At 37.8% G+C, this 26569-nt stretch overlaps 1 protein-coding gene across 9 annotated transcripts in view; it reads left to right on the top strand.

Moving 5' to 3' along the window:
- LOC125455776 (inverted formin-2-like) overlaps nt 1-25355 on the top strand; it is a 56160-nt gene extending 30805 nt beyond the window's left edge. For 8 of the 9 annotated variants that reach the window (XM_059649136.1, XM_059649134.1, XM_059649131.1 and 5 more), the window contains 15 exons: nt 3142-3287; nt 3376-3437; nt 5423-5525; nt 5644-5729; nt 7369-7469; nt 9400-9470; nt 9807-9914; nt 10001-10071; nt 12037-12157; nt 12244-12408; nt 14098-14203; nt 14555-14719; nt 16287-16991; nt 19904-19960; nt 23556-25355. In XM_059649136.1, coding sequence (XP_059505119.1) covers nt 3142-3287; nt 3376-3437; nt 5423-5525; nt 5644-5729; nt 7369-7469; nt 9400-9470; nt 9807-9914; nt 10001-10071; nt 12037-12157; nt 12244-12408; nt 14098-14203; nt 14555-14719; nt 16287-16991; nt 19904-19959 — 2066 coding nt within the window. In that variant the 3' untranslated portion in view covers nt 19960; nt 23556-25355. The remainder of the gene's footprint in view (nt 1-3141; nt 3288-3375; nt 3438-5422; nt 5526-5643; nt 5730-7368; nt 7470-9399; nt 9471-9806; nt 9915-10000; nt 10072-12036; nt 12158-12243; nt 12409-14097; nt 14204-14554; nt 14720-16286; nt 16992-19903; nt 19961-23555) is intronic. The other variant, XM_059649139.1, reaches the window with a different exon arrangement.
- Nucleotides 25356-26569: the final 1214 nt, after the last annotated feature.

Here is a 26569-nt window from a genome sequence, read left to right on the forward strand (position 1 = left end):
TCTTCCTATTGGGATATTCTGTCCCATCCATTCAGTCTTTCTTTCTCCCTCCATTTGCTACCTGTTGTAAATTTTACTGCCTTGCAATGTAGTTGAGAATCTAGGTGAATGTGTCAGGAATAGGCAGGGCTCCAGCTCAGATTCCACGGTTCTTCACTCAATGTTTCAAAATTACTCTCAAAAGCGTCATGTAGTGCTTCATCCCTTCAACCAAATGATATTCCACTGTCACACCTTCCTATTGCTGAGGCCTCTTCCTTTCGAGTTGTATTTTACCGAAGGTTTTTTAGATGTTGACAATGACTGATGAGAAACCTGCAAAACCTGTAAATCTGACCTATGAAGCAACATTTTACCATTTGCATTTTTTATTTCTTCCAATTTGATTAATTCTATTTGGAATTTGTGGGCCATGAAGTTGAAAAATATTGCTCCTAATGTCACGTAATCTGTAGATGAGTCTTGAATCCAGTGCCAAGCTGCATTAGCATCTACAGTTTGATGTATGCATGTCTTGGAAAGTAACAACAGGAACGCCTTACCAAAGTTGGGGAGGGATGGAAGTGTTGCATTTCAGACAGGAATCCAGGTTTTTTCAGTTGTTGTGGAGTATTAACCCCAATGTGAACATTTTACATCCTTGCTAAGCTTCCCATCCAGAAATCAGCCTGATTGACAGGATTGGCTTTCAGGCATATTTGGAGCAAGTGGGAAGACCAAATCAGATTGTGACCCTGTGGGAAAGGGAATCTGGTTATGGATCCTGAGATATGGTTGTTTGGTCTGGAAAAGATGAAGGGAATTCCGATCCCAAGAAGATAGTCTGATTGCTGACCCTGAGGGTCTGTTGCGGCAGAATTTGACTGGTAGATTGGAGGAAGTGCAGTCACAAGCCATCTGGTAAAGACCCTTACCTTCTCCCTGAACCCTGCTTCACTACAGCTGTCAGGGATCTAGAGGCCGGAGAAAGCCCACAAGCGTTGGTTCACAGGAATTATCAGGGGTCTCCAAGATTCATTAAAATATTTGAATAGCCAACCTGGCTTCTAGCAATGAGTCAACTGTCTTTCCCCTGGCCAATTTCAGTAAACCAGGCAGTGTGCAGATTAAAATCCTTTTCAAAATAAAATCAAAAGTTGTAACTTTTGACACAATGCTATCCAACCCATTTTTGTGTGGTTAAAGCCTAACGATTCTAGTCTGAGTGACGAAGTGGAGTCCTATGCATCGCATTTATGGATTAGGTGGAAATAAGAAGGTTTGGGCCTTCTAACACTATCACATACTACTTTTCACCATCCCTGTTAGTGTGAAATGTCACTTCCAGAAGGAAATAAGTCTGGGCTGATGTATATCCCTGAATCTACGTTAGCTGTCATTTTATTAGGTTATCATCATATAGTTTATTTTTTTCCATCTTGCGGTTATTAACTTCATTCGTATTTAAAGGTTGAGCTGGGCTACTGTGTTTGAATTGCAAGATGTAAGTTTTCTTCAGTGAGCTACCTTTGTCCATTTGTTATTTTTGATCTTTATTGATGTCTCAAATGCAACAAATCTCTCTTAAATCTGGGGCTGCAATACTTTCGAGTTTTCTTGGTTTCTTCCCCTCAATCCCCTTTAGTTCCTTTGGCTTCAGTAACACATAAGTCTCAGAGTACCCGTACTATTTTTGAAATTAGATATAAGATTGAATTCTTCCCTGATTTTTAAAACTGCCCAGCAATAGTTATTAACATGTTTATTATCCCATTTTCAATTCCAAATGGGACCTTTAGGCTTTAATTATATAATATTATAACCCTTTGAAAACCATAAACAAGTCAATGTTATAACCAACTTCTGCATTAGTTCTTTATATAAGATCAGAAGACCATAAGACATAGGAGTGGAAGTAAGGCCATTCGACCCATCAAGCCCACTCCTCCATTTAAATCATGGCTGATGGGCATTTCAACACCACTTCCCTGCACTCTCCCCGTAGCCCTTGATTCCTTCTGAGATCAAGAATTTGTCGATCTCTGCTTTGAAGGCATCCAACGTCCCAGCCTCCACTGCACTCCGTGGCAATGAATTCCACAAGCCCTCCACTCTCTGGCTGAAGAAATGTCGTCTCACTTCAGTTTTAAATTTACCCCCTCTAATTTTAAGGCTGTGTCCACAGGTCCTAGTCTCACCGCCTAACGGAAACAACTTCCTAGCGTCTACCCCTTCTAAACCATATATCTCTGATTATGTATTCTCCGCAGCAGTATACCTTCTGTTTTCTTCAATTCCCTCTGTGAGATTTGTGAATTTACCTGATGTTCTTAAAGTCCCTAGAAATGTTATTGCTGTTTGCTTTGAGCACTGCTGATCTGCACTCTGTGGAAGTGTGCATTAGCCTTCCCTGCGGAATGTTTTATGAGAGCATCCATTGTCCATCCCCCTCCACCCCAGCCATTACCAGATTTGTCACTCAGCTTTTCTAGCAACTTTGTTTTTACCTCTTAGCATGACCACTGAACATTTGAAGTTTACCTTTCTAGAGTTTTTTTTTAGGGTTTAGCTTCATACGTCCACAGTTTCAATTTTGAATGCGATGATGCAATGAGTAATTTCATTCAGTAGTCCATTTATGTGAATAATTGAAATTTTCCAATGTACTGCAGAGAAAAGAATCAATGTATTACATTGACAGAGTGTAGCTTATTTTATGTTTTACCATTATCATTTGACACAGAATTTGCCTGGCAATGACTAGGAAGTTCAAACATTATCCCAGTCTGTTTATTGTTCTGTATGCCAACTAAAGAGAACCTCAAACCACAACTCCAGCCACACTGATATAGTTTATCCTCCCATATGACCCGTCAGATGTACCTTATGAATGATGATCAATACATGCGGTTCAGGGAATTTCTAAAGAAAGTGTCTGTTGTCTGTAAAGGGAAGACAACCAAATAGGGATGGCTTTGTGGCTTATTTGGTAATAGCTGACTGGAGCTCCCATCGTAGCAAATCCATCAATTGTTATCTTGGTCAGGGAATTTTAAATAGCATGAAGAAAGTGTAAATAGAAAATATAAGAAGTAGCGTATTGTCCACATCTCTTAGCTTTTAATGAATGTGGTTTCTTTCTCCATTCTTTCTTTTCTGCAGAGAGAAATTCCTTATGGTCATCCATCCCAAAAAATAGTGAAGAACATTTCGATCTTGATTATGCCAGTATTGAGCAACTCTTCAGTTTTCCAGTGTCAGAACCAAAACAGAAAGAACAAACTGTTTGCAAAAAGGAGCAGAAAGAGGCAAGTTCCATTGAATGAAAGCAGTCTTTTAAACACAAGCAATTCTTTACATATAAACTCATTTGATCTTATTTTCTTCTCATCCCAGATCACATTTCTAGACTCCAGGAAAAGCCTTAACTTAAACATATTTTTAAAGCAGTTCAAATGGTGAGATACATTTAAGTAGATTATGTTTGCATATAGTTTATGTGGGCATTTGTAAAATATGAAACACTTATACCGCACTTCAAGATTGCTGGCACTTGCTCCATTTGCTCCAATCAGTTGATGTACCCAAATTATTTCATGTTCATGTGCTTTTCATGTGTCAGTTTTTTAAAACAATAACTATTGTTGCTTCAGTTATTTGCTTATCAACTGGTAACTTATCATTTAATGTCAATTTCTGAAATTCATTCTTTAGATCAGAGAGTCTGGCATTTATTGCCAATCAGTGAATGACCCGCGAATGGTTTGGGCAACCTTCTTAAACCATTGGCAGCAGTTTGAGTTAACCTGGCGAACTATTCCGTTGTAACAGAGGACATTTAACACTCCTTGCAATTATTGAGAATGGAGTGACTTATAGGTTAGACTGAGTAAAGATGGCAGATTTGCTCCATCCCATATATTACTCTATAAAGTCCATGGCTATTTTTACAGAAATCATCTTTATACTTTCAGGCTTTTTTTAAAGAAAACTCAATTCTCAAGTTTCTGCAGTGCAATTTGAGCTTGGATTCTGTTAGTTCAATAAAATTACCATTGTGCTATCATATCAGTTTTCGGCCTGTTTACTAAGGAAAGGAAAGGAGGGTCTGCCTCCTCAGGAGATGTTGGTTAGATTTGACCTGTATTCAGTGGAATATAGAAGAATAAGAGGTGGCCTTATTGAAATATATAAAATTCTTTGGAGGACTTCACATGGTTGATGTGGAGAGGTTGTTTCCCCTTGTGGGGCAGTCGAGAACCACAGGACATAATCTCAGAAGAAGAGTCGCATACTTAAGACAGAGATGAGGAAGGAATTCTTCTTTCAGATGAGCGTTTAAACACCGAGAGCTTTTGAGCCTGAGTTCTTTAGTTATATTCAAGGCTGAAATAGACAGATTTTTAACCAGTAGAAGAATTGAGGGCTATGGGGGAAAGGCAGAACACGGGATTGAGAATTATCAAATCAGCCATACTTCCATTAATTGGTGGACCAGACTCAATGGGCTGTATAGTCTATTTCTGCATCTACATCTTGTGGTCCTGCAGGAAAATTTTGAGGGTAAATGGCCAACTCCTGCACTTGAACCATTTGTTCCAGCCTTTTGTTTAGAGAAAGGGGACCTTAAGCATCAGCCCATGCTTTACTTAATTTTCAATTTTAGCAAAATGCTGCTCCTTGCAATGAAGGGTACATAAAGTATTCTTATTCTGCCTCATTAGCCCTTTTAAGTTGGAGTGTACCTCCAGATCACCATCACCACCCTTGTTTTGGTTGCAACAGGTCCAGACTGAAAGAGGCCCAATAATGAATCCCACATCAAAGATGCAAATGGCCTTCTGTTTACTCCCTTCCTCGGGCAATGAGATTTGATAGGCTAATTGTCCTCTTTATGATTGCAGAATAAGCCAGCACGTCAGTCAGAGCCAGCAAACTATTTCCTTTACAGCTAATTATTGGTTTTTTGTTCCAGTTGGCTGTTATAAAGCCTTAGAAATAGGACTCAACAAAGCAAGTTTTAAAAGAAGGAAATTTATTTAGCTTACACCACTGAGTGCAGATTCTCCATAGCTGAGTATTAATTATGTTTACTGGTCTGGTAGCATCTATGGGAAGAAAACAGAGTTAATGTTTCAAGTCTAGTGATTCTTCATCAGATTCACCAAACTTGATCATTAATTCTGCTTTCTTCCCACAGATGCTGCCAGACTGAGTGAGTTTCACCAGCAATTTCCTTTGTTTTTATTTCAGTCCTCCAGCATCCGCAGTTCTTTGTTTTATATTAATTATGTATTTGGAAATCGGATGTTTTCATCGAAACAGAGCAAGCTCTGTATAATGTAAAAAGCTGCTTCCCTGGTTTGCTCTGAATTTGGTTGTTTTGATTGCTTTCTTTATCAGAAAAAAATATGATTAATGTTTAATTTTTCAATGCTATTAGTTCTGATGAAGAAGTGACAGACATGATCAGGCAAGGGGACCGATCTAAATTCGATGTAGAGAATCTAAAGCAACTCCAGAAACTAATGCCAGAGAATCATGAAGTGAGTTGACAATGCAATGAATACCAGATTTAAAAATCAAGTTGGTCAGTATTAGTTCAGACATTTTCAGACATTTTCAGACTAATTCAGATTTCTTTAACATTCATTCCATGTGCAGATAGAAAACATAAAGGCTTACAGTGGAGAAAAAGAAAAATTAGCAAGTGCTGATCACTTCTACCTTCTTCTCCTTGATATTCCTTGGTAAGTATTACTGGTATCACTTTGTAACTGAGCATTGTTATGCACGTTTTTCTCAGATACAAGTTATATTTGCTGGTTGACTCATTCAAAATTATCCATTCAGAAACGCTACCGCAGCTCATAGGTGGGAAATAATTCTCACAGTCAAGTTGTACATTTTGATTTAGAGTTCCTACTGATTTTAAAAGCGAGTTTTAATATTCAAAGTACTGCAGTAGTTTGGCAGAAAATTGAATGAAAGAAACCTAAAGACGTGCCGGTTTAGTGGATTGGCCATGCTAAATTGCCCATAATGCCCGTGGATGTGCCATTTAGGTGGATTAGCCATAGGAAAGGCAGGGGTTATACATGGATATGGTAGCAGGGTGGGTCTGTTTGAGATGCTTTTCGGAGTGTCTGTGTGGGCTTGATGGGCTGTATGGCCTGCTTCCACACTAGGGATTCTATGATTCTAAGACTCTGAAAAAAGTGACAAGAATAAGAGAGTGTCCCAGGAATGAATAAATAAGAATTAGCCAACACTGTACTGGTAAAGATGAAAGAATTGAATTTTTATTTTGAAATAAGTTAACACCTAAGTTAGTTTTAAAATCCTTCTTTGAACCTCTGCCCTTTTTTAACTCACACTGAATAGGCAAGTATTTCAGCGAATATATTTCCAGTAAAATTGCATGCCTGTAAATAAGATCCTCTTCATGATTTTTTTCTAGAAATAGTGAATGGCAACACTCTTCCTGGTAATTACTTTTCATCCCAATAGAATTTAACAAGTGTAGATTGTTTGATGAAAGTTTGCGAATAACAACTAATACCTCTTCCACAATTGTTATATAAATCACTAGAGAATGTGGACATAAACTAGATTACCAGTGCTAAAACAGTCTGTTATTAGCTGCTAATGTACTAAGCTTGGAAGTTAGACATCAAACTCAAAGGAATAATTAAATCATAGTTAACTTGATCACTACTTTGACTGATTTATTTTGTATACAAGATGTATTCTTTGGATCATAAATGTCAGGTTCTATCTGCAGTTGTAACTGTTTCTAGCATACAAGCACTAAAGTACCTCACCTACATGAGACCAAATGTTAAGTATAGTGATGCAAAGGAATGGGAGTATTGTTATTGGCTTAGTCTTAATGAGAATCTAATTATTTTGGGAAAATATTGATATACTCCTCCCTTCATATTGAACAGCAGCATGTGTAAAGTGCACAAATCAAGCATATTTTTTGCCAAAAATCTAGGAATCTCTCCAATCCAGTTCAGAAGATATTTCCCTAAGGCCTTTTTTGCACTGATTTCCACCAGAAGAATGAGCCAAATTCATATTTTGTATTCTATTTTGTATATTCTGGGCCAGCCACTTTAAATGGTGTGATGTTTTCCTGGTTCAAGCAATTCACTCGCTCCATTCTTGGCATTTTTAGTATCTTTTATTATTGTAATACTTAACCAGGATTTTTTTTTGCTCTGTGAGCCTCGTATTAACTGTTCAATGATGAGATGCAAAAGTAGATCCCGACCGCTCATTTGCCTGAAACATGTTAATTTTCTACAAATGCTGTCAAGTTCTGCAGCCTTAATTGAGTTATTTTTGTTTGTTTATTTATTTCTTTGCCTCGTTCTTCAACAGCTACCAGCTGAGGATTGATTGCATGTTACTGTGTGAAGAGGCTACTGTTACCCTTCAGCTGCTCCAACCAAAAGCAGAACTAATTAAAACTGCTTGTCAAGGTAAATGTTAATGGTAAATATGGTGCTTTCAGAATGAGTGTTTAAAGTTCAGAACACAACAAGCATCTGACCAGCATTCTGATATTGATGCTATACAATGAAATACTGGCAGCAACATTAGTGCCATATTTTGCCTGTTGCCCATTCACCTGCTCATGGCCATCCTCCATTTGAAGGATGCAAAATTGTATAAAATTAAAATACTCTCTGCCATCTCCAGTATGACACAAATATCTTAGATTTTGTTTGAGTGATTTCAACACCATTATCTGTCCAGTTACTTTTTGTTCAGTAAATGTGATGTTCTTTCAATTTAACCAATACACTTCTAATCAAACAGTTAAATACATTAAGACCTCAGTGCTGTTACAGTCACTTTTAAAAGCAGATATGAATGTTTACAGAACAGAGACATGTGTTTATAGTGGTTGAGTTTGTGTCAATATTTTTGTCTTGTAATGATGTAACTATATAATGCCCTGCTACAGAACAAGAGCTAGCATTTATAACCCATTTTACAAAGCAAAGTACCATAAGGTACTGCGCAGGATGGTGTACCAAACATGTTGGTATCAAACTACATGAGGAGATAGTAAGACAGGTCATCAAAGTCATCTTCAAAGTGCAAAGTCTAGGTGACCCTCTTAAAGCAATTGAGAAATCTACAGAGGCCTATGAAGGAAATTTCAGATCTTAATTTGGCAGCTGGAAGCTGAAATGCCTATTGGAAGTCTGTCTGCAACCATACTGCAGTGGACTAAATTGTCTCATTGTAGAAGTTCTACACCTCCATGGGAGGAAAGTCATGTCCTGGTGTGCTGTTGCTAGATCTGGTAGTCTGTTTGCCAGACAACGCCAGCAGTATGAGCAGCTCCACAGCTCAGTAGTGGGCAATGCCGCTACTGCAAGCAGACCCATGAGTGATCCAATGAAACCTGGACTGAGGTAAATCTGAGAGTATCTGGGAGGGTCAGAGATGGTGGTGGGTTTTGCAAAGGCAGGTGTCTAAGTATGAAGGTGGCTCCTAACTTCAGGGGATGCCCCAGTGCACATGGGCATCTCCTAAAGACAGTAGTGTTCTAGGTTTCTGCCATTTTATGAACTTATTTTAAAAATTGGAATCCCAATTCCACCACCTGCCCATGCTAACACTGGGTATGCTTAATTGACCATTTTAATTGTTGATTTACATATGCCACTGCTAGGTTAGAAAGATGGCAGACTGTGTGCTCTCCTTATATGTGCCCACCCACTCGAAAACATTTCCTGTAAGGACCTGCAGTATCTAGCCCTGTGAGATCATTGAAGGAATTTAGACTGGAGGAAATGGGGAGTTTCAAGCCACAGAGCAACCCAACAGCAAGGAGGTGAAGTAAATAATCTAGATATTTTCCAACTGAGAGCCAACAAATGTTTGTGAGCACAATGTAAAAAAAAAGTCCAAACAAAAGCATTATTCATTCTTTTAAATTTCTGTAATAGCTTTGCTTAATGCATCATCCTCATGTGACTTTAAAGATCTCTAGTCAAATACAATTGGGCCACACAGTGGCTCAGCGGTTAGCACTGCAGCCTCACAGCGCCAGGGACCTGCGTTCGAATCCAGCCTTGAGTAACTGTCTGTGTGGAGTTTGCACATTCTCCCCATGTCTGCGTGGGTTTTCTCCGGGTGCTCCGGTTTCCTCCCACAATCCAAAGATGTGCAGGCTAGGTGGATTGGCCATGCTAAATTACCCATAATGTTCAGGGGTGTGTGGGTTATAGGGGGACGGGTCTGGGTGGCATGCTCCATGGATCGGTGTGGACTCATTGGGCTGAAGGGCCTGTTTCCACACTGTAGGGAATCTAATCTCATCTAATCTTATAATCACCAAATTCATGTTAGCAGGCTGAAATTTTTATGCCGTAATTGTTTTCTGCTTTTGACCAGATCTTCGTTCTGCCAAGAGACTACCCCTCTTCTGTGACTTGATTCTTAAAATTGGAAACTTCCTTAACTATGTACGTATTCAATGGACAGGTTTACACAGTGTCTTCTAGGAAGCTAGAACTGTTAAAAAATTTTCAAAAAGTAATTAATACGTTATTATGTTACACTGCTAGAGATTGCTATTGTGAAAATAAACTTTTGCAAATTTTAATTTTTTTTTTGTATACTATTTCCAATAGACAATAAGAAAACATTGTTGTGAGGAACAAGGGTTGCAAAAGATGTACAAAATTAGAGCCGTCTCTTGACTATTCAAAATCTACGACAGTTGTTTGCACAAATAACTTTTTATTACATTTGTGTAAATATTTAAATGTGTATCTTGTGTTTTCTTTGTCTTTCATCAGGGCAGTCACACAGGAAATGCAGATGGATTTAAAATCAACACTCTACTAAAACTAACTGAAACAAAAGCAAACCGATCGAGGATTACATTGCTCCATCATACAATAGAGGTGTGATATCTTTTAAAATTTGCCATCTTTGTTTTTATGTTAGGTAGTATCTAAATGTGTTTTGACTTTTTTTCGACATATTATAGGAGATTGAAAAGTCCCACCCAGATCTTCTGCATCTTCCTGAAGACCTAAAAAATATTTCGAAAGCAGGAGGGTAAGAAGACCATCAGTAATTTTTTTGCTAGCTGTCTAACTTTAACAGTGGTGTTCTCTTAAATAGTGTCTGAAGTGACAATTTTATTTAAGACCATAAGACACAGGACTGGAAGTAACGCCATTCGGCCCATCAAGTCCACTCCGCCATTTAAATCATGGCTGATGGGCGTTTCAACTCCACTTCCCTGCACTCTCCCGGTAGACCTTGATTCTTTCTGAGATCAAGAATTTGTCGATCTCTGCCTTGAAGGCATCCAACGTCCCGGCCTCCACTGCACTCCATGGTAATGAATTCCACAAGCCCACCACTCTCTGGCTGAAGAAATGTCATCTCATTTCAGTTTTAAATTTACCCCCTCTAATTTTAAGACTGTGCCCACGGGTCCTAGTCTCCCCACCTAACAGAAACAACTTCCTAGCGCCCACCCCTTCTAAACCATACATTATCTTATAAGTTTCTATTAGATCTCCCCTCAACCTTCTAAACTCTAATAAGTATAATCCCAGGATCCTTAGCCGTTCATCATACGTTAAACCTACCATTCCAGGGATCATCCATGTGAATCTCCGCTGGACACGCTCCAGGGCTAGAATGTCCTTCCTGAGGTGTGGGGCCCAAAATTGGACACAGTATTCTAAATGGGGCCTAACTAGAGCTTTATAAAGCCTCAGAAGCACATCGCTGCTTTTATGTTCCAACCCTCTTGAGATAAACGACAACATTACATTCACTTTCTTAATTACGGACTATACCTGCAAGTTAACCTTTAGAGAATCCTGGACCAACACTCCCAGATCCCTTTGTACTTGTGCTTTGCGAATTTTCTCACCATTTAGAAAATAGTCCATGCCTGTATTCTTTTTTCCAAAGTGCAAAACTTCACATTTACTCACATTGAAATTCATCAGCCATTTCCTGGACCACTCTCCTAAACTGTCTAAATCTTTCTGCAGCTTTCCCACCTCCTCAGTACTACCTGCCTGTCCACCTATCTTCGTATCATTGGCAAACTTCGCCAGAATGCCCCCAGTCCCTTCATCCAGATCATTAATATATAAGGTGAACAGCTGCAGCCCCAGCACTGAACCCTGCAGGACACCACTCGTCACCAGTTGCCATTCCAAAAAAGAGCCTTTTATCCCAACTCTCTGCCTTCTGTCAGACAGCCAATCCTCAATCCAAGCCAGTAGCTCACCTCGAACACCATGGGCCCTCACCTTGCTCAGCAGCCTCCCGTGAGGCACTGTATCAAAGGCCTTTTGGAAATCTAGATAGATAACATCTACAGGGTTTCCCTGGTCTAACATACTTGTTACCTCTTCAAAGAATTCTAACAGGTTTGTCAGGCACGACCTCCCCTTATTAAACAAAACTTTAAAAGCAAACTCTTTCTAACACAAGAATCAAGGCCCACCAGCAGAACTGAACAAAAATTGTTGCATTATATTATTAAGGCAAAGTGACTTTTGACTATCTGACATCTACTAATTGCTGTTTGATTTTTATACTAATTAGAAAAGTCTTGGAGCTACAGTTTGAGGATAATTAACATTACTCCTTTAGGAATCCAAAATCTTGTCAAAAATTGCAAACTTTGAGGTCTGCTAAAAAGGTCCAAGTTCAAATCTCAATCTCAGCTAGCCTATGAGTAAAATGAGGTCTGTGAGGATTTTCCATCTGATTAAGGGAAAATTTACTTCTATCGTTGATATTCCTTCTGGCATGTCTTTCCAAAGGGTAGAATCCAGACTGTCTCCTAGAAGCATGGGTTGGAGTAAAAGGCCAGAAAAGAAAATTAGCTGAGATAAAACAATAGCTAAGATTACCATGTTGTTAAAATATATGCCATTGCTTCTTTTCCCTGTCTTAACTATCCCATCTATCAATATTGCATTGTTAATTGTTGACCGACCCCCCCCCCCCCCCCAATTTTTATAACTTGGAGATTATGTTTACTGGCAGCCTGAGCGTGGATTCGCTTCAATCAGATACAGTCAACGTCTTAGAGCGCCTCAAGATGATTGGTAGTAAAGTCAAGTCATCAGCAGATGATATAAAATTACTGTTTGATAAACCTATCCAGGCAAGTACAACATCAACTGTAAATAATTGAGCTTTTCAGCTGCCTATTGTGATATTTTAACTTCTTTTTTGAAACTATGATTTCAGGAAAGTTTGTCTGAAACAATTAAACTGAAGGAACTTCTGGAAGATGTTGAGGCAGAGAGAAAGAAACTGGCCGAGTACTTCTGTGATGATATTAGTAAATTGTCACTAGAGGAACTATTTCTAACCATCAGAACTTTCAGAGATTGTTTCCTTAAGGCCATGAAGGTAATTCTGCATAACTTCAATATACATCTGTTACAATCCCATCTGATAGTACTGGATGTGTAAAATCCTAAAACAAAACCTGATCTGATATCTTTAATTTTTGCAGTTGGTTAGTCACTGAAACATATCCACACAAAACTGTAGATGTTCCTTTACAACACAATTTTACCATGCAAAAGAGAGATAAAAATGCAACTATAACTGTATTTATATACCACTGATCTTGATACAAATGGCAAAACCAAGTTTTGCTGTCCTTTTACAGATACCCCAGTCTGAGAAATTTCACTCCTGTCTTGTCTAATTAAGTTTTTACTCAACTGTTTCCCGTGTTTCTCTCCTTTGGATTGTGGGAACAATATCATGATACTCTTACAGATTTACTGGCTTTCAATTCGAATGACCTGGACTTTATCAGTTCTAAAAACTTGAAGTTTTCTATCCAATTTCCCCTGGCTTATAAGGTTCATCGAACTAAGGTACTTCAGCTATGATGACGGGTTCCCCTAAGCTAAAAGAAATTAAATCTATTGACTTTCAGGCCTATTGCAAACTAAGTAGGATGTGCATTCATTAACATGGCAGGGGTTCTCCGAGGCACTTCATGACAGTGACGTGTTTTCTTGGAAATTATGCAATTAGGTCACTGTTCCAAATGAATTCTCAACCTGTTTTTCAAAGAAAATACAGAGACAGAACTGACCAACATCAATCAGCTCCTCTTTTAAAATCCAAACCCCCAAAGAAACACAATTCGCAACATAAAGTCTGTTGCATGTTTTGTGTTAAAGACCTTAATTTCAAATATTGTAAACTGACATCTCACAGTAAACTTTAAAATGATTAAAAATGGATACTAAATAAACTTTTCGCAACAGGAGTATACCCTTTTTTTAGTGTATGCAACTACAAATAGCAAATGTTTAATGATGTTAGCCTGGCAGATACTTTACATCTCAAACCTGTGTGTATTTGTTGCTCATTGTAAGAGACTAGCTTGAGCCAAAAGCAGGCTGCCCACTCAACTGCCAACCCCCAAACTAGGACCACTACTACCCAAAAGAACAAGAGCAGTTCATACATGGCAATGTATACCACTTGCATGTTCCCCTCCATGCCACTTACTGTATCCAGAGTTCGAAACACATCCCCATTCCTTCGATGATAACAAGGTGTAGAGCTAAATGAACACAGCAGGCCAAGCAGCATCAGAGGAGCAGAAAAGCTGATGTTTCAGGCCCAGACCCTCTGTGTCTTCGGTATCACCTTGTCAAAACTCTGGAAGTCCCTTCATTAACAGCTTTGTGGGTGCCCCTGTATCAAATGGACTGCAGCAGTTCAAGAAGGCAGCCCACCACCTCATCAAAGGCTGTTAGGAATAGGCAGTAAATGCTGGCCCAGCCTATGACATCCCATGTATAAATGGAAGAACGGCCATCATTGACACTGAAGATTACTCATGTGATGACTGTCAGTTGCAAAAGCCTTTGTACGTACTAGAAGACATTGCACCATTGCTATGCAAGACTGTCTAAGTACCTTGAATGAAAGAGTGACGTGCCTTAGGAAAGATCCCCACTGTCCTGTTGAACTGTCACGTTGTGGATCTGTGAGCAATTGTTTTAGCCGGCCTCATTGTTTCTGTGTTGGTGTTGAAAAATGAGTAACATTTTTTTCTCATGCTTAAAGGAAAATAAGCTCAGAAAAGAGCAGATTGCAAAAGCAGAGAAGAGAAAACAAAAGCTTCAAGAAGAAGAAGAAGCTAAAAGACAAAAAGGAGAAAATGGACAAGTTAGTAAGTGTGAATCATATAAAGGAGTTCTGTCTTGAATTGAAGAAAAACTTGGTGATTTTAAATGAATTTACCAATGTTTTCTTAAATGGATCGTGTTTATTTACTAAACTTGTATTAAGAGCAGATGCATTGTGGAATTGCTTATAAACTCCATCTTAATGTAAAATAAACCATGATGAGATTGTAATCCAGTTTGCATCTGACAAAATGTTGATTTAAGCTGTACTATGTGTCAAGTTTCTCCATTATTACTAGTTTTCACTTGACTCAAAGATGTTTATGTCTTGTCTAAATTTGTGAATTGATTTTAGTATTGAAGCTGTAGTAAATTGTGACCACTTTGTTTTATAGTTCATAAATCATCAATAAAACAAGAGGAGGGATGTATTATTGATGCTCTTCTGTCAGACATAAGGAAGGGTTTTCAGTTGAAGAAGACTGCCAGGAGCAGGTGCGAAACTTTGTCTGCTCCAAAACGTTCTAATACTGAGACACATAAGATGAAAATATCACTGGGTAAGAGCACATGCCTGCATGCATCTAGCTTCAAACTGTAAGCTTGGCTAGATTTTATCTAAAATAGCAGCATTTCCAAATTGACCTAACTGTCACGTCAACTTTTTTTTAAAATGGGGTATCTGCAAGTACTGGTTTCCTAATTAATTTTCCCTAACCCTGTTATTTTCAATTATTTCAATCGGCAAGTAAATAATGGCTATGTATCATCTGAAAGATTTTAATTCCATATTGCTTGATGCTTAATATGCTGCAGGGCACGTGCTTTAAAATGACTTGCTGCAGTGCATGAAAGTGGGCGTATCTAATTAAAAATTAACACAAGCTCAATTTTACCTTGAATTTGTATACTTTTACAAATCTGTCAAATTATTTTTAACCAGTACAGAATTGCAAGATAACCTGAAATCTTTTGACACTATTTGCCTTATTCAGGGTTCTTCTGTTTTGAATTATGTCTTTTTCATTTATTTGAGAGCTGCGTTCAATGGAAACTTGACAAGTATTTCCAAGCAAAAATAAACCCATTCACTACTGGGGATTTTCTGCCATTCTTTTCGAAGTATAAAGCAAAAATGAGAGATTTTGTCTTGACTTACTGGCCTGGGTATCTGTCTTATTCCATAATTGTAAACTGAAATTATTTGCAATGATGGCAGATTTATTGTTTTGTTAGATTTATATTGTTTACAATGGAATTGCTATCTTCTTTCTTTTTGTCTGACTAAGGTGTACAGGGTAGAGTGCACTGTGCAATATTGAAACAGGGCTTTAAGGTGATGCATTAAATCAGGTGCAGAAACTTTGATGTGACCCAGGATATGTGACTCAGGATAAGACTGGAAAGGATAAATCTGATGCTTGTGTGTGAATGTGTTATTATCAGTTTCTTGTGTGAAATGTGTGGCCCAGAAATTTCTGTGATGAGTTTGCATTAAACTATATCACAAGCCGATATATCCATTTTAATTTTCAGTTTTATCGCACTGGGTTATTCATCTGCCTTTCTTTGCCCTCCAATCTAATTTCCACGCATGATATTTCACTCTTGTATAAATTCTATTTTCATGAGCCAGCAAAAAAGCAACCGAAGCTTATTTAAGTTTTTGTTAAACTTTATCTCTTCAAGATTTTGTTTCGTTTTGATGCATGTGACCTACCTACGTGTACAGATGACAATGCCTGCATGAATGGTTGCACAAATTTTGCATCTCCAGCTACTGACATATTCATAAAGATGTATTATATCCTCTTCCAACAACTTTGATATAAAATTGTGTTCTATTAAAAGTTACGATTATGCCTTTCTTTCTAATTAAAGAATCATTTGAAATGCTTTATAGCTGATCAAGGGCAGTCTTCTGAGTAACTTCAGTTAAATTAAATATATTTTCTCAAGTACTTGTTTTTGTGGTAACTGTTTTACTTTTTTTAAAATTGTGAGGTGTGGGATGAGCGTGTCGGGGTATTTTTCAGCATTTAAACTATTTAAGATGCCTCTGTAGAAAATGGCATAAACTCGCACTTTCATAGCTGTACAACACCTTATTCGTATGTATATTTACAGACCAAAGTGCCCCTTCTGCAGAAGACAAAGGAAAAGCAGTGACTCCTCAATCTACAACTGTATCGCAAGTTTCACATGGTATTTCTGATCCCAAGGTGGAAGTTGACACCCAGCAACCACCTGCTGAAGAGGTGCCTGCTCAAAATGATGTGGTGCAAGATACTATGCAGCAGCTGTCTGCTGATCAAGTGTCCAACTCTGAAAAAAATGAGACTGAAACTCTGTTAGGACAAGAGGCTGTGACTGATCAAAATACAAGTGAAGTAAATAAAGAAAATATTTGCAAAGAAAACTCCAAACCTAATTGTGAAAAAGGTCATGAACAGTTGAAACAAAGTCACACTGAAGATAAGGTCAATACAACCGATAAAGAGGAAGAAAATTACCCTATTAATGCTACTGTAGATGGGAATCTACCTAATGTTGTTAATGAAATAAACTCCCTAAATAAAGATGTTGTTAAGCATGTTGACCCTGCACCTAGTGTGCCTGACTCAAGTACGAGTGTGGCCACTGCAATGACAGTATCACAAAATGTGGACCAAAGCATACCTGACACCAATATGTCACATTCAAAATCAAAAGCCCAGCACACTGATCATACATCACCTTCAAAAACACGTTCTTCCAGATCTGCTTCATGTTCATCTTTACCAAAGTCATCCACCAGAAACTCTCTAGATGAGAAAAGCAAAAAAATCAAAGGTAAATGTTTTCCGTTTGTTCCAAACACTCTCTCCATCAGCAATGTAATCTTGTTACACTTTTGTGCATTTTGAAAATGCATCGAAATTAAACTTCGGTTAAAATAGTTCTGGCCTTTGCAGTTTTGAGGTGCAATTAATTTGTGAAAATGGCCTAGTATTGCTGAAAAAAAATACATTTTTTTCGACGATTTTTTATCCTCCTTTCATTTTAGGATTGTTAGTTTGGCTTACTAGCACGTACTAGAAGCTGTGTACGTTAATACTCAGGAACCATGACAGAAAGGACACATACACACATTGCATCTGTTTACAGTGCTGTGAGTAGCTTTGGTCCCCTAAATTAAGGAAATATATCAATTTGTTGGAGGCGTTTCAGAGAAGGCTCACTAGGATGATCCCTTGTGTGAGCAAAGGCTATACAGGTTCTGATTCCGCTGACTCAAGTTTAGTAGAAGGAGAGATGATCTAATTGAAATGTACAAGATTATTAAGAGACTTGACAGAGTAAATGCTGAGAGGATGTTTTCCCCTTCATGGGAGAGTCTAGGACAAGAGGCATAGTCTCAGAATAAAGGGCACCAGTTTAAAACTTGAGATGAGGAGGAATTTGATCTCTGCAAGGGTGTGCATCTTTGGAACTCCTTGCCACAGAGAGCTGTGGGGGCAGAATTATCATGTATACTTCAGGCTCAGATAAGACTCTTGATCAGCCCAGGAATCAAGGCTTATGGAGAAAGGGCAGGAAATGAGCGAGCCATGTCAGATCAGCCAGATTTAATAGTCAGGTGGGCTCAAGGTGCCAAATGGCCTACTCCTGTTTCTATTCCTCCTGGTCTTACGTTTCAACTCAGTAAAATAGGTGACAACCATTTGCTGATTCATTTTCCTGCCTCATTTAACATTAAGTCTAGCAGTTAATTATCAGTCCACAATGATGGCTGCACCTGCCTCTGCAATGTTTCTATCAATCAGAATCCAGTCACTAGCCATTCCAGACTCTTCTCAAATGCAGTTTTTCCCTTGAGTTGGTATTTGTACAAATTGTTCTGATGTGTTCAGAATGAAAGGTTTTCACAAAACATATCTTTTTTCAGCAGTACTCAAGTACTGTAAAGCCAAATGACTATTAAAATCACCTAGATTGAACAAACACTGTCAGTCAGGGAGTTTGTGGCCAATTATTAAGCCAAAGGAGCCTCACTGATAATTGCATGTATCAAGTATGCAGTTACCAGATGATAGTCTGCACATTAAATGGAAAATTAGGAGGCTACATGCATAAACACCATTCCAGTGTTTGGTGAAAGATCCCTCGAGTTGCATAGCCCTGTCGTCCTCTGCACAAAGTAACCCTTTTTGTGTTTTTGCTTACTTGAGAACATACTGTCAACCAACAAGCGCTGGCACACTTGAGTATATAGCCCAGTGGCCAATGAATTTTTAATTTGAACTCAAAGCAGTTAGGAAACCAAACAAATGTTAGATAAAATTTGTGTTCGAATGGAAGAGTAGCAAATAAAATCTACATTTGAGAAATAAAGTGAAATGTGTTGCATGTTTAAATTAGGTGTAAAATAGGTGTAGTAGGTGTACCACTGAGCTAGCGAAGAGTAATACTTAATAGCTCAACAGGATGTAAGATATTTCCAAAGTGATTGGTATTTGAATGTAGTTAATGTTAGTTTATAGGACTGGGTTCAAATCCCACCTGCTTCAGGCATATGTCACGGCAGATTTGAAAAGATTAAATAAAGTATCTAAAGAGGCAGCATTTCTAAACCTACACCTTTCCCTCATGACACATTTAAGTACCAGTCATATTTAGATGCTGAAACCTTGCAGTGGCCCTTGATCCCCCAATCTGCTCCGTCATAGACAAGATGTTCCCACTGACCAAATTATCATGAAGTGAAAGGGAAGTTGAAATTAATTTCATGGTAACCATTGGTTTAACATTTCACTCAAATGTGGGCTAACAAAAACCAAAGAATGAAATGCTGCACTGAATGATAAATCAATTAAATATAACCCAGAGAGAATGGTTTGTCGGAATTGTGGAATTATCTATTGCAATGTTCTTTGAATATTGAGTTCAGTTTGATTAATTTAGGTGTTCTCTTTGTGGGTTGGCAATATGGAGAACCTGAAGGAGCAAATGTCTAGTATTTGAGTTTTTAGTTGCGAGGAAACTCTGGAGTTCTTCAGCTTTGTAACTGAAATTGGATCTTGTACAGATAAAATATTAGCTAATACAGACAAATACAATAGAACCAAAGTATAGAATACTGTTTCAGGGTAAGTTAAGCCAATAGCAGGTTGGGCTTTATGTTAAGTTGGTGAAATGACAGTTTTTGATCATCAGAAATGGCTCCTTCATGGCAAAATGTGAAAATTCATTCCTGATCCACTTAATTACCTAGAATGAGGAAGGGAAGGTAACTTTCAGTCTTTGCTGTATATATTCATTTTGTGGTTAAGATTACCTCTTATAATTTGCATTTACCTTATATAAATGGACGTTTTATAAATCACTTATCACAGTATTCAATACACTTTCTTTGTAAAAGAATGACTAGTTTCCTAAAGACCTCAGAGCCATGAAACATGGCACAGCAGCAGCAGTTTAATTACTTTGCTGAGTCTTCAGTTATTTTGCTAAGGTCACTTTCTCTCCATTCCTCCTGTCCCATCAGCCAATGAAACAATGAGGCAAACTATCAATGTCTTTAATATTGATGCAACTCTGTCCCTTCATGGGACTGGTGTAGTTTAATGTTTATGGCAACAAACTGGTCTTGTCCAAGCTGTTTAATACACACTATATGTGAGGCTAATATTTTAATATCACGATTTTTATTCTGAGCTGTAATTTATTGTCATTAGTTGATTGTTACTTTTCATTTCAAACAGGTGAGCGTTCTGAAAATAGGAGCAATAAACCAAAAAAAGCCTGTATATTGCACTGAGGTAAGTATGAGCTGTCAGAACCTTTTTTTAAACTCTAGTACATTTGATCATTTTTGACTTGGGCACTATGCTGAGTGAAAAGATATTATTTTGTTGCATGTCAATTGACTGCTGTCAATGAACATCAATGCTCAGCCAAATAAAAACTGAAAGAACTGCGGATGCTGTAAATCAGAACAAAAACAAAGGTGCTGGAAAAGCTCAGCAGGCCTGGCAGCGTCTGTGAAGGGAGAAGCAGAGTTAATGTTTCAGGTCTGGTTCTGAGGAGGGGCCTCCGGACCCGAAACGTTGATTCTGTTTTTTATTAATACTCAGCCATTTAATTAATGAGGAATTGTACAATTGCTTCTGTTCTCTTTCTAGAACTAGTGCGGTAAAATTGGAAGTGGATAGTCATGTAAAACAAGTGATATATATTCAGTGAAATATTTTGCCAACATTCAGTCTAATTGATTCCAAACGAAATTAAACATTAAATGCGTATTTTAACAACGGATATATTGGACTGATTTCCGTTGTTGACACTGCCCAAGTCCTGTTCCACCATCAAAATCTCCGTTGTTTAAAAAAAAGTTTTAATGACCAGATCCCGTTTTGAATCTAATTATTTTGTGGGACTTCAACATGAGGACCACTAATGAGTGCATTCATGATGTTTTTACTAGTAGTATGTATGTAGTATTTTATGTAGTAACATGCCCAATTACACACCAAAAATGAGATTTACACATAGGGGCAGAGGGTATAAGTTAAGTATTAAATAAGTATTTTATACCTGTCTTTACTGAGGAAAAAGTTTGTCTACATGCCCTAGTGATAAAGTATTTTAATTAGAGGGCTCAAAATAGGTAAGGTACTGGATAGCAAAGTGTGGAGCTGGATGAACACAGCAGGCCAAGCAGAATCTCAGGAGCACAAAAGCTGACATTTCGGGCCCAGACCCTTCATCAGAAAAGGGGGATGGGGAGAGGGTTCTGAAATAAATAGGGAGAGAGGGGGAGCCGGACCGAAGATGGATAGAGGAGAAGAAAGGTGGAGAGGAGAGTATAGGTAGGGAGGGGATAGGTCAGTCCGGGGACAACAGACAGGCCAAGGAGGCGGGATGAGGTTAGTAGGTGGGAAATGGAGGTGTGGCTTGAGGTGGGAGGAGGGGATAGGTGAGAGGAAGCTACTGGATAGGCTGCCTGAACTTCAGGTTAATCAGACACCAGCCCCAAAGTGGCCACAGGGGCATGTGAAGAGGGCACTCAAATGTACAGGGAATGTGAGGAAGGAATATTTTACATTTTGTTCTTTTGTTTTAATTTTTGGCCACAGTGCTTGAGTCCCTTTCTACGCAGCTTCCCTCAAGGATTGGCAGCCTACTCTGATTTTTGTCATCCACCCTGACTCCCAAATCAGCTTACACCATGAATGAACAAAGAAACCTACAGTACAGGAACAGGCCCTTCGGCCCTCCAAGCCTGCGCCGATCAAGATCCTCTGTCTAACCTGTCATCTATTTTCTAACGATCTGTGTCCATTTGCTCCCTGCCCATCCATGTACCTGTCCAAATATATCTTAGAAGATGCTAACGTGTCTGCGTCTACCACCTCCGCTGGCAACGCGTTCCAGGCACCCACCACCCTCTGTGTAGAGAACTTTCCACGCATATCTCCCTTAAACTTTCCTCCTCTCACTTTGAACTCATGACCCCTAGTAATTGAGTCCCCCACTCTGGGAAAAAGCTTCTTGCTATCCACCCTGTCTATACCCCTCATGATTTTGTAGACCTCAATCAGGTTCCCCCTCAATCTCCGTCTTTCTAATGAAAATAATCCTAGTCTATTCAACGTCTCTTCATAGCTAGCACCCTCCATACCACGCAACATCCTGGTGAACCTCCTCTGCACCCTTCTCCTTCCAAATCAGAAAAAAAGAAGCACAGATGGAAACTGGGTTCTTTGAATCCAAGCATATGTAAACCTATTTATCACGGAGTCTGAAAGACCAATTTCTGAACCTGGTTTCTGCTGAATTAATTAACATCATTTGAAGTAATGTTGGACTGTAGATATTTTTATATCCAGCTGTTCAAACATATTATATCACACTTCTAGAGAAAGTGTGTTTTCTGGTTGAGAGGTAGGGTCACTATGACTATGCTACAAGAGCCCTATACTTGACTTGTTAACTCCCTGCTAGAGTGCAGTCAGATTAAGCCAGGTTCCCTCTCTTAATCACTTACGAAGTGCCTTTTGCTTGGAAATACATCTGCTTGGACAGTGGGCTGGCTTGCTTATACTTGAAAAGTAGCTACCACAGCAGAGGATCTTTAAACTACCTACTTGTAAAATATTTATCTTTGTTCAATCACTTGATCATAACTAATACATTGTATTATAATTTACTATTATTGATTCTGAGCCAAGAGCTTATGTAAACACATATTACGCTATAAATGTTTCAGTCATTCATAAATTTATACAGTAAACCAGCTACCTTTGTCTTTTTATTAATCATACTTTATATATATCTGGAATACCAACACAATAAGATTTAACATGATTCACTTTGTTTTTACATGCTAAAGTATTCATATGTATTGTCCAATGTGTCAGTTATTCTCTCCTTTGTAATGAGATCAACTTTTTTGATTTATTTCCATTATCCTTTTCATTTCAGCAAACAGGAAAATGATCTGCAGTATATTTAATATCTTTACAGTAACTGTACTTGTGAACAACAAGCTTAATTAGCGAACAAAAGCAGAAATTGCTGGAAAAGCTCAGCAGGCCTGGCAGCATCTGTGAAGAAAACGTCAGAGTTAAGGTTTCAGTTCCAGTGCCCTGAAGAAGGGTCACCGGACCTGAAATATTAACTCTGATTTTTTTCTTGTCAGATGCTGCCAGACCTGCTGAGTTTTTCCAGCAACTTCTGTTTTTGCTCCTGATTTACAACATCCACAGTTCTTTTGGGTTTTACTGAGCTTAATTGTCAATCTAGTTAGATTCATGTGCTTTCCTAAATGTTTTTTTATCTTCATTTACATTCTCCTGACGTCTGTAGATTTGCATCAAGTGATGTTTTAGTTTGTGCTCTCAGTGGGAAGCCTCACTTGGCAGCTCTTAAGTACACATTGGAATTTACATGAGTGTTGCCTTGAATTTCCAGTATGGCAGTCACAGCACGAGAAACTTCTTCTCAGAGCATTTGGAAAATTGCCTTTAAGGTCGCTAGGTCTCAGGCATACAGTTTATTTTCAGTGTCTGCCTATGCTGCACTGGGAGAAAACAATGAAAATTGGTTGTGCTTCAGTCAACTGTGTAGCAAATTCTACCATGGGTGTACACAGATGGAAAATTGTAAGAGCTTAGCAAAAATGTCCTATGCAGGTAAATTCTTTGCTGTTACTGTTAAGATTTATACTTAAATAATGACCAAGTGAGGTGTTGAAGGACGGCTAGAACCAATTGAAAACATACTCCAAAGCAGGAATCTGGGGAAATAAATTAAACCTTTCATTTCTAATATAATAGCCAGAAAATATTGAAGTCATTTGCGTTGTTTTGTGTGTCTAAAAAAAAACTTGATTTTGTCTGATCCTTGTTTCAGAAGAACTGAAGAAAATGAAAAAGACATGAAACTAATTCACAGCTGACTCTACTGCAAGACTGTATCTAAAACAAAATAATGAATCTGTTTAGATAGACTACGATGGATGATTTTAAAAGCATAGTGAAAGCTTTTAATAGAGATTAAGGTATTCAATATTACTGAATATGTCATTTCTTCAGAAGTTATTTTAATTTATGATTAAATTAGCATTTCTTTTGTTACATCTCATCTAAAGTAGACAAAAACACTTTTCAGATACTTCCAAAAACCTGTAAATTGAATATAATTAAAAGAAAAGATCTCAACTGAGTTGTGATGACGTAGACGCTTCAAATTCAATTAGTGTCCTGTTATTGCCGATGAGTGATAATTTCTATGTGCAAATTGCCATATTCTATTATAGTCCTTGACAAAAGAAGCGACAGATACTTAACACATAATATAAATGCAACTTGGAGCTAAAATCGTAGCGACCAGTGTGAATTTGCCAGGAAGGTAGAGTTCATCTAGGGCTTGGTGCACGATTTATTGTCCATAGGTTTGGGTTTGTCATAAAGCTAAAGCTGCTGCACGGTTGCAAAAGGCTTCTAATGTAAATGTATAAAACAGGACATAAAAGTATGTTTTATTGCCTGAATGCATACTGGAATCTAAAATATGACAGTGATCTAACTGCTGAAAGCATAGGTCATATTGCCAGCTGTATTTAATATTCTGCAATTCTTGCTTTTTTAGCAAAGTAAAGATTACATAAAAAAGACAGTCGAGTATTCAGTTATATGCAGGCAAATGTGCTACACAGGCAAACAATTTGTGAATGCTTTGAAAACAAAAATAAGTGTACAATCTTAATTTAGTTACTGTTTATTCTGAATCTCATTTTGAAATTTCAAGTATTAAAGGTTGACATTAATGATCAATTGAAAAGATTTTTGTTTGTTTTTAAGCAACTATGTTATTCTCTAAGCATAAAATTTCCTATTATTTTAGTAGGGCATTTTTCTTGAGTTTCTCCTCCAGTTTCATATCGCTGTTCATGTTCTTTTCGGATCAACAAAATGATGTTGACACATGACTTTGTAAAAGAAGCCTTTAAAATGGTAACTAGTTGCAGATTAGAATATTTGTATTCATTGTTAATGGGCATAAGATAAAATGTAATAAGAGTAAGGTCATATTGTACCAACAAATAAACATTTTGTTAAATATTTATGAAACTCTTTACACTAGTACCATGTACATTTTTATACTGTATATCTAAGATGTAACAGCTGTCCTGTAAGAAAAAAGAACAAAACTTTATAACAGATAACTTGTGTGCCTACAATAAAAGTATTAACAAAATGCAAATATAACTCCTAACAAAGTTATTAATTTCATTTCAGCACATGAACTTTGTAACTTGCTAACTTGTTCCAAAACTTGAAAATTCCCCTGAATGTTAAAGTCAACAAAAGTTGAATGTAAATTTGCAGAATATAACTTGTGACAAAATTTAAATTGACAGCATCAAAATAATTTCCAATTGAAATGATTTAATGTAAGGAGACTACTTCCTAAATGTATGTTTTCAGTCTGAGACATGCAGTTTTGAAAATAACAACTTATTAAATGAAGATATTGTGATTGAAGATATTCATATTTAGTAGAAATGTTAACTTTTTATACAGCTGATTTTATTAATTGCCTTTAATGTATAAGTCATCGGACATAAGAGTTCATTTAGGAGGTTAGTTTTTGTTTGGCATTTAAGTGCAGAGCAGAACTCATTGAAAAGGAATGTCACACATTCAGACCTGGGGCTTAGGGATCATGCTTATGACCTGTACAATTTTCTATCCATTAAACTGAAAATCAATGGATTGCAAATTATGCGGGTTGTGAATTCTTTGTGGCATACACACTCAAGTTTGTGATGCTCCTTTCCATTACATAGTGAGCTATGCTGAGAGCATTAAATTATGAACTGGAGCAGTCACAAGGATGTGAATGGGTGGAAAATAATTTTGATTATACAATGGCTCAAATCTTCCTCGATCATAAGAGACTAGAAATTCAAAACTATTGACACATCCCTTCACTAACTCTCATTAAAAGACTGGATCTTTAAGAGCTTAGCAGTATATAGCAATGAATGCTTAAAAATACCACACTTACCCCAAATGTGCCCTGAAGAGGTTCCCCATGTGTTACTGCATTACACACTTGTCTGATAGTTGGAATTAGGGCATCCCAGAAAAAAATGCACAATAGCTCATGTAATTAGAATTATTGCACACAGCAGCTACTGCATTAATACAATAGTATTCAGAAGATCCAGGTCAAGAGGTTGGATTTTGTGGTCAGTTAACAAAGAAACATCATGCATCATTCATTACAAATATAGCAAACTAAAAGCGTTTTGTGAACTTTGTTCACAACTTCTGGCATTTTTAGTGGGTAATGGTATTATAGCTTTCAAGAATCTGAGAACACAGGAATAGGTGACCTGGAATTTGATGAGAACTATAGATATATAATAAAATAAATCCAATGATCTGTTTGTTCATGATAAATGCCATCTTGGCATTAAAAAGGGACTGTGTCCTATATTCAGTAGCTGAGCTTCATCACTGCACTAATATTATCTGACCCTGAAATCGGTTATCATTCTGAATTACAATGTAGCTTTTACTGGATATTTTCTCTCTAGAACAGTGAGTTAGCAACCACATGTTCACACTCTGTGCATATTTAGATTGAAGAATTTCACATCTTACTTCAGTTGGGCCCCTTTGGATTTGAACTCACATCAAATGCTGGTTGAATGTTAGCAGTCTGCTCTGTTTTTCATTGCTGCCATCCCTTGCTTCTTAAATCAGTGCTGTTGCGTACTGGGATCTTAAACCAACATGCCCCTGGGATAACAATGCGTAGAGCTGGATGAACACAGCAGGCCAAGCAGCATCAGAGGAGCAGTAAAGCTGACGTTTCGGGCCTAGACTCCTGCCCCTGGACTCTATTGTTCCATT

This window comes from Stegostoma tigrinum, chromosome 10 (assembly GCF_030684315.1).
Source record: "Stegostoma tigrinum isolate sSteTig4 chromosome 10, sSteTig4.hap1, whole genome shotgun sequence".
Lineage (NCBI taxonomy): Eukaryota > Metazoa > Chordata > Chondrichthyes > Orectolobiformes > Stegostomatidae > Stegostoma > Stegostoma tigrinum.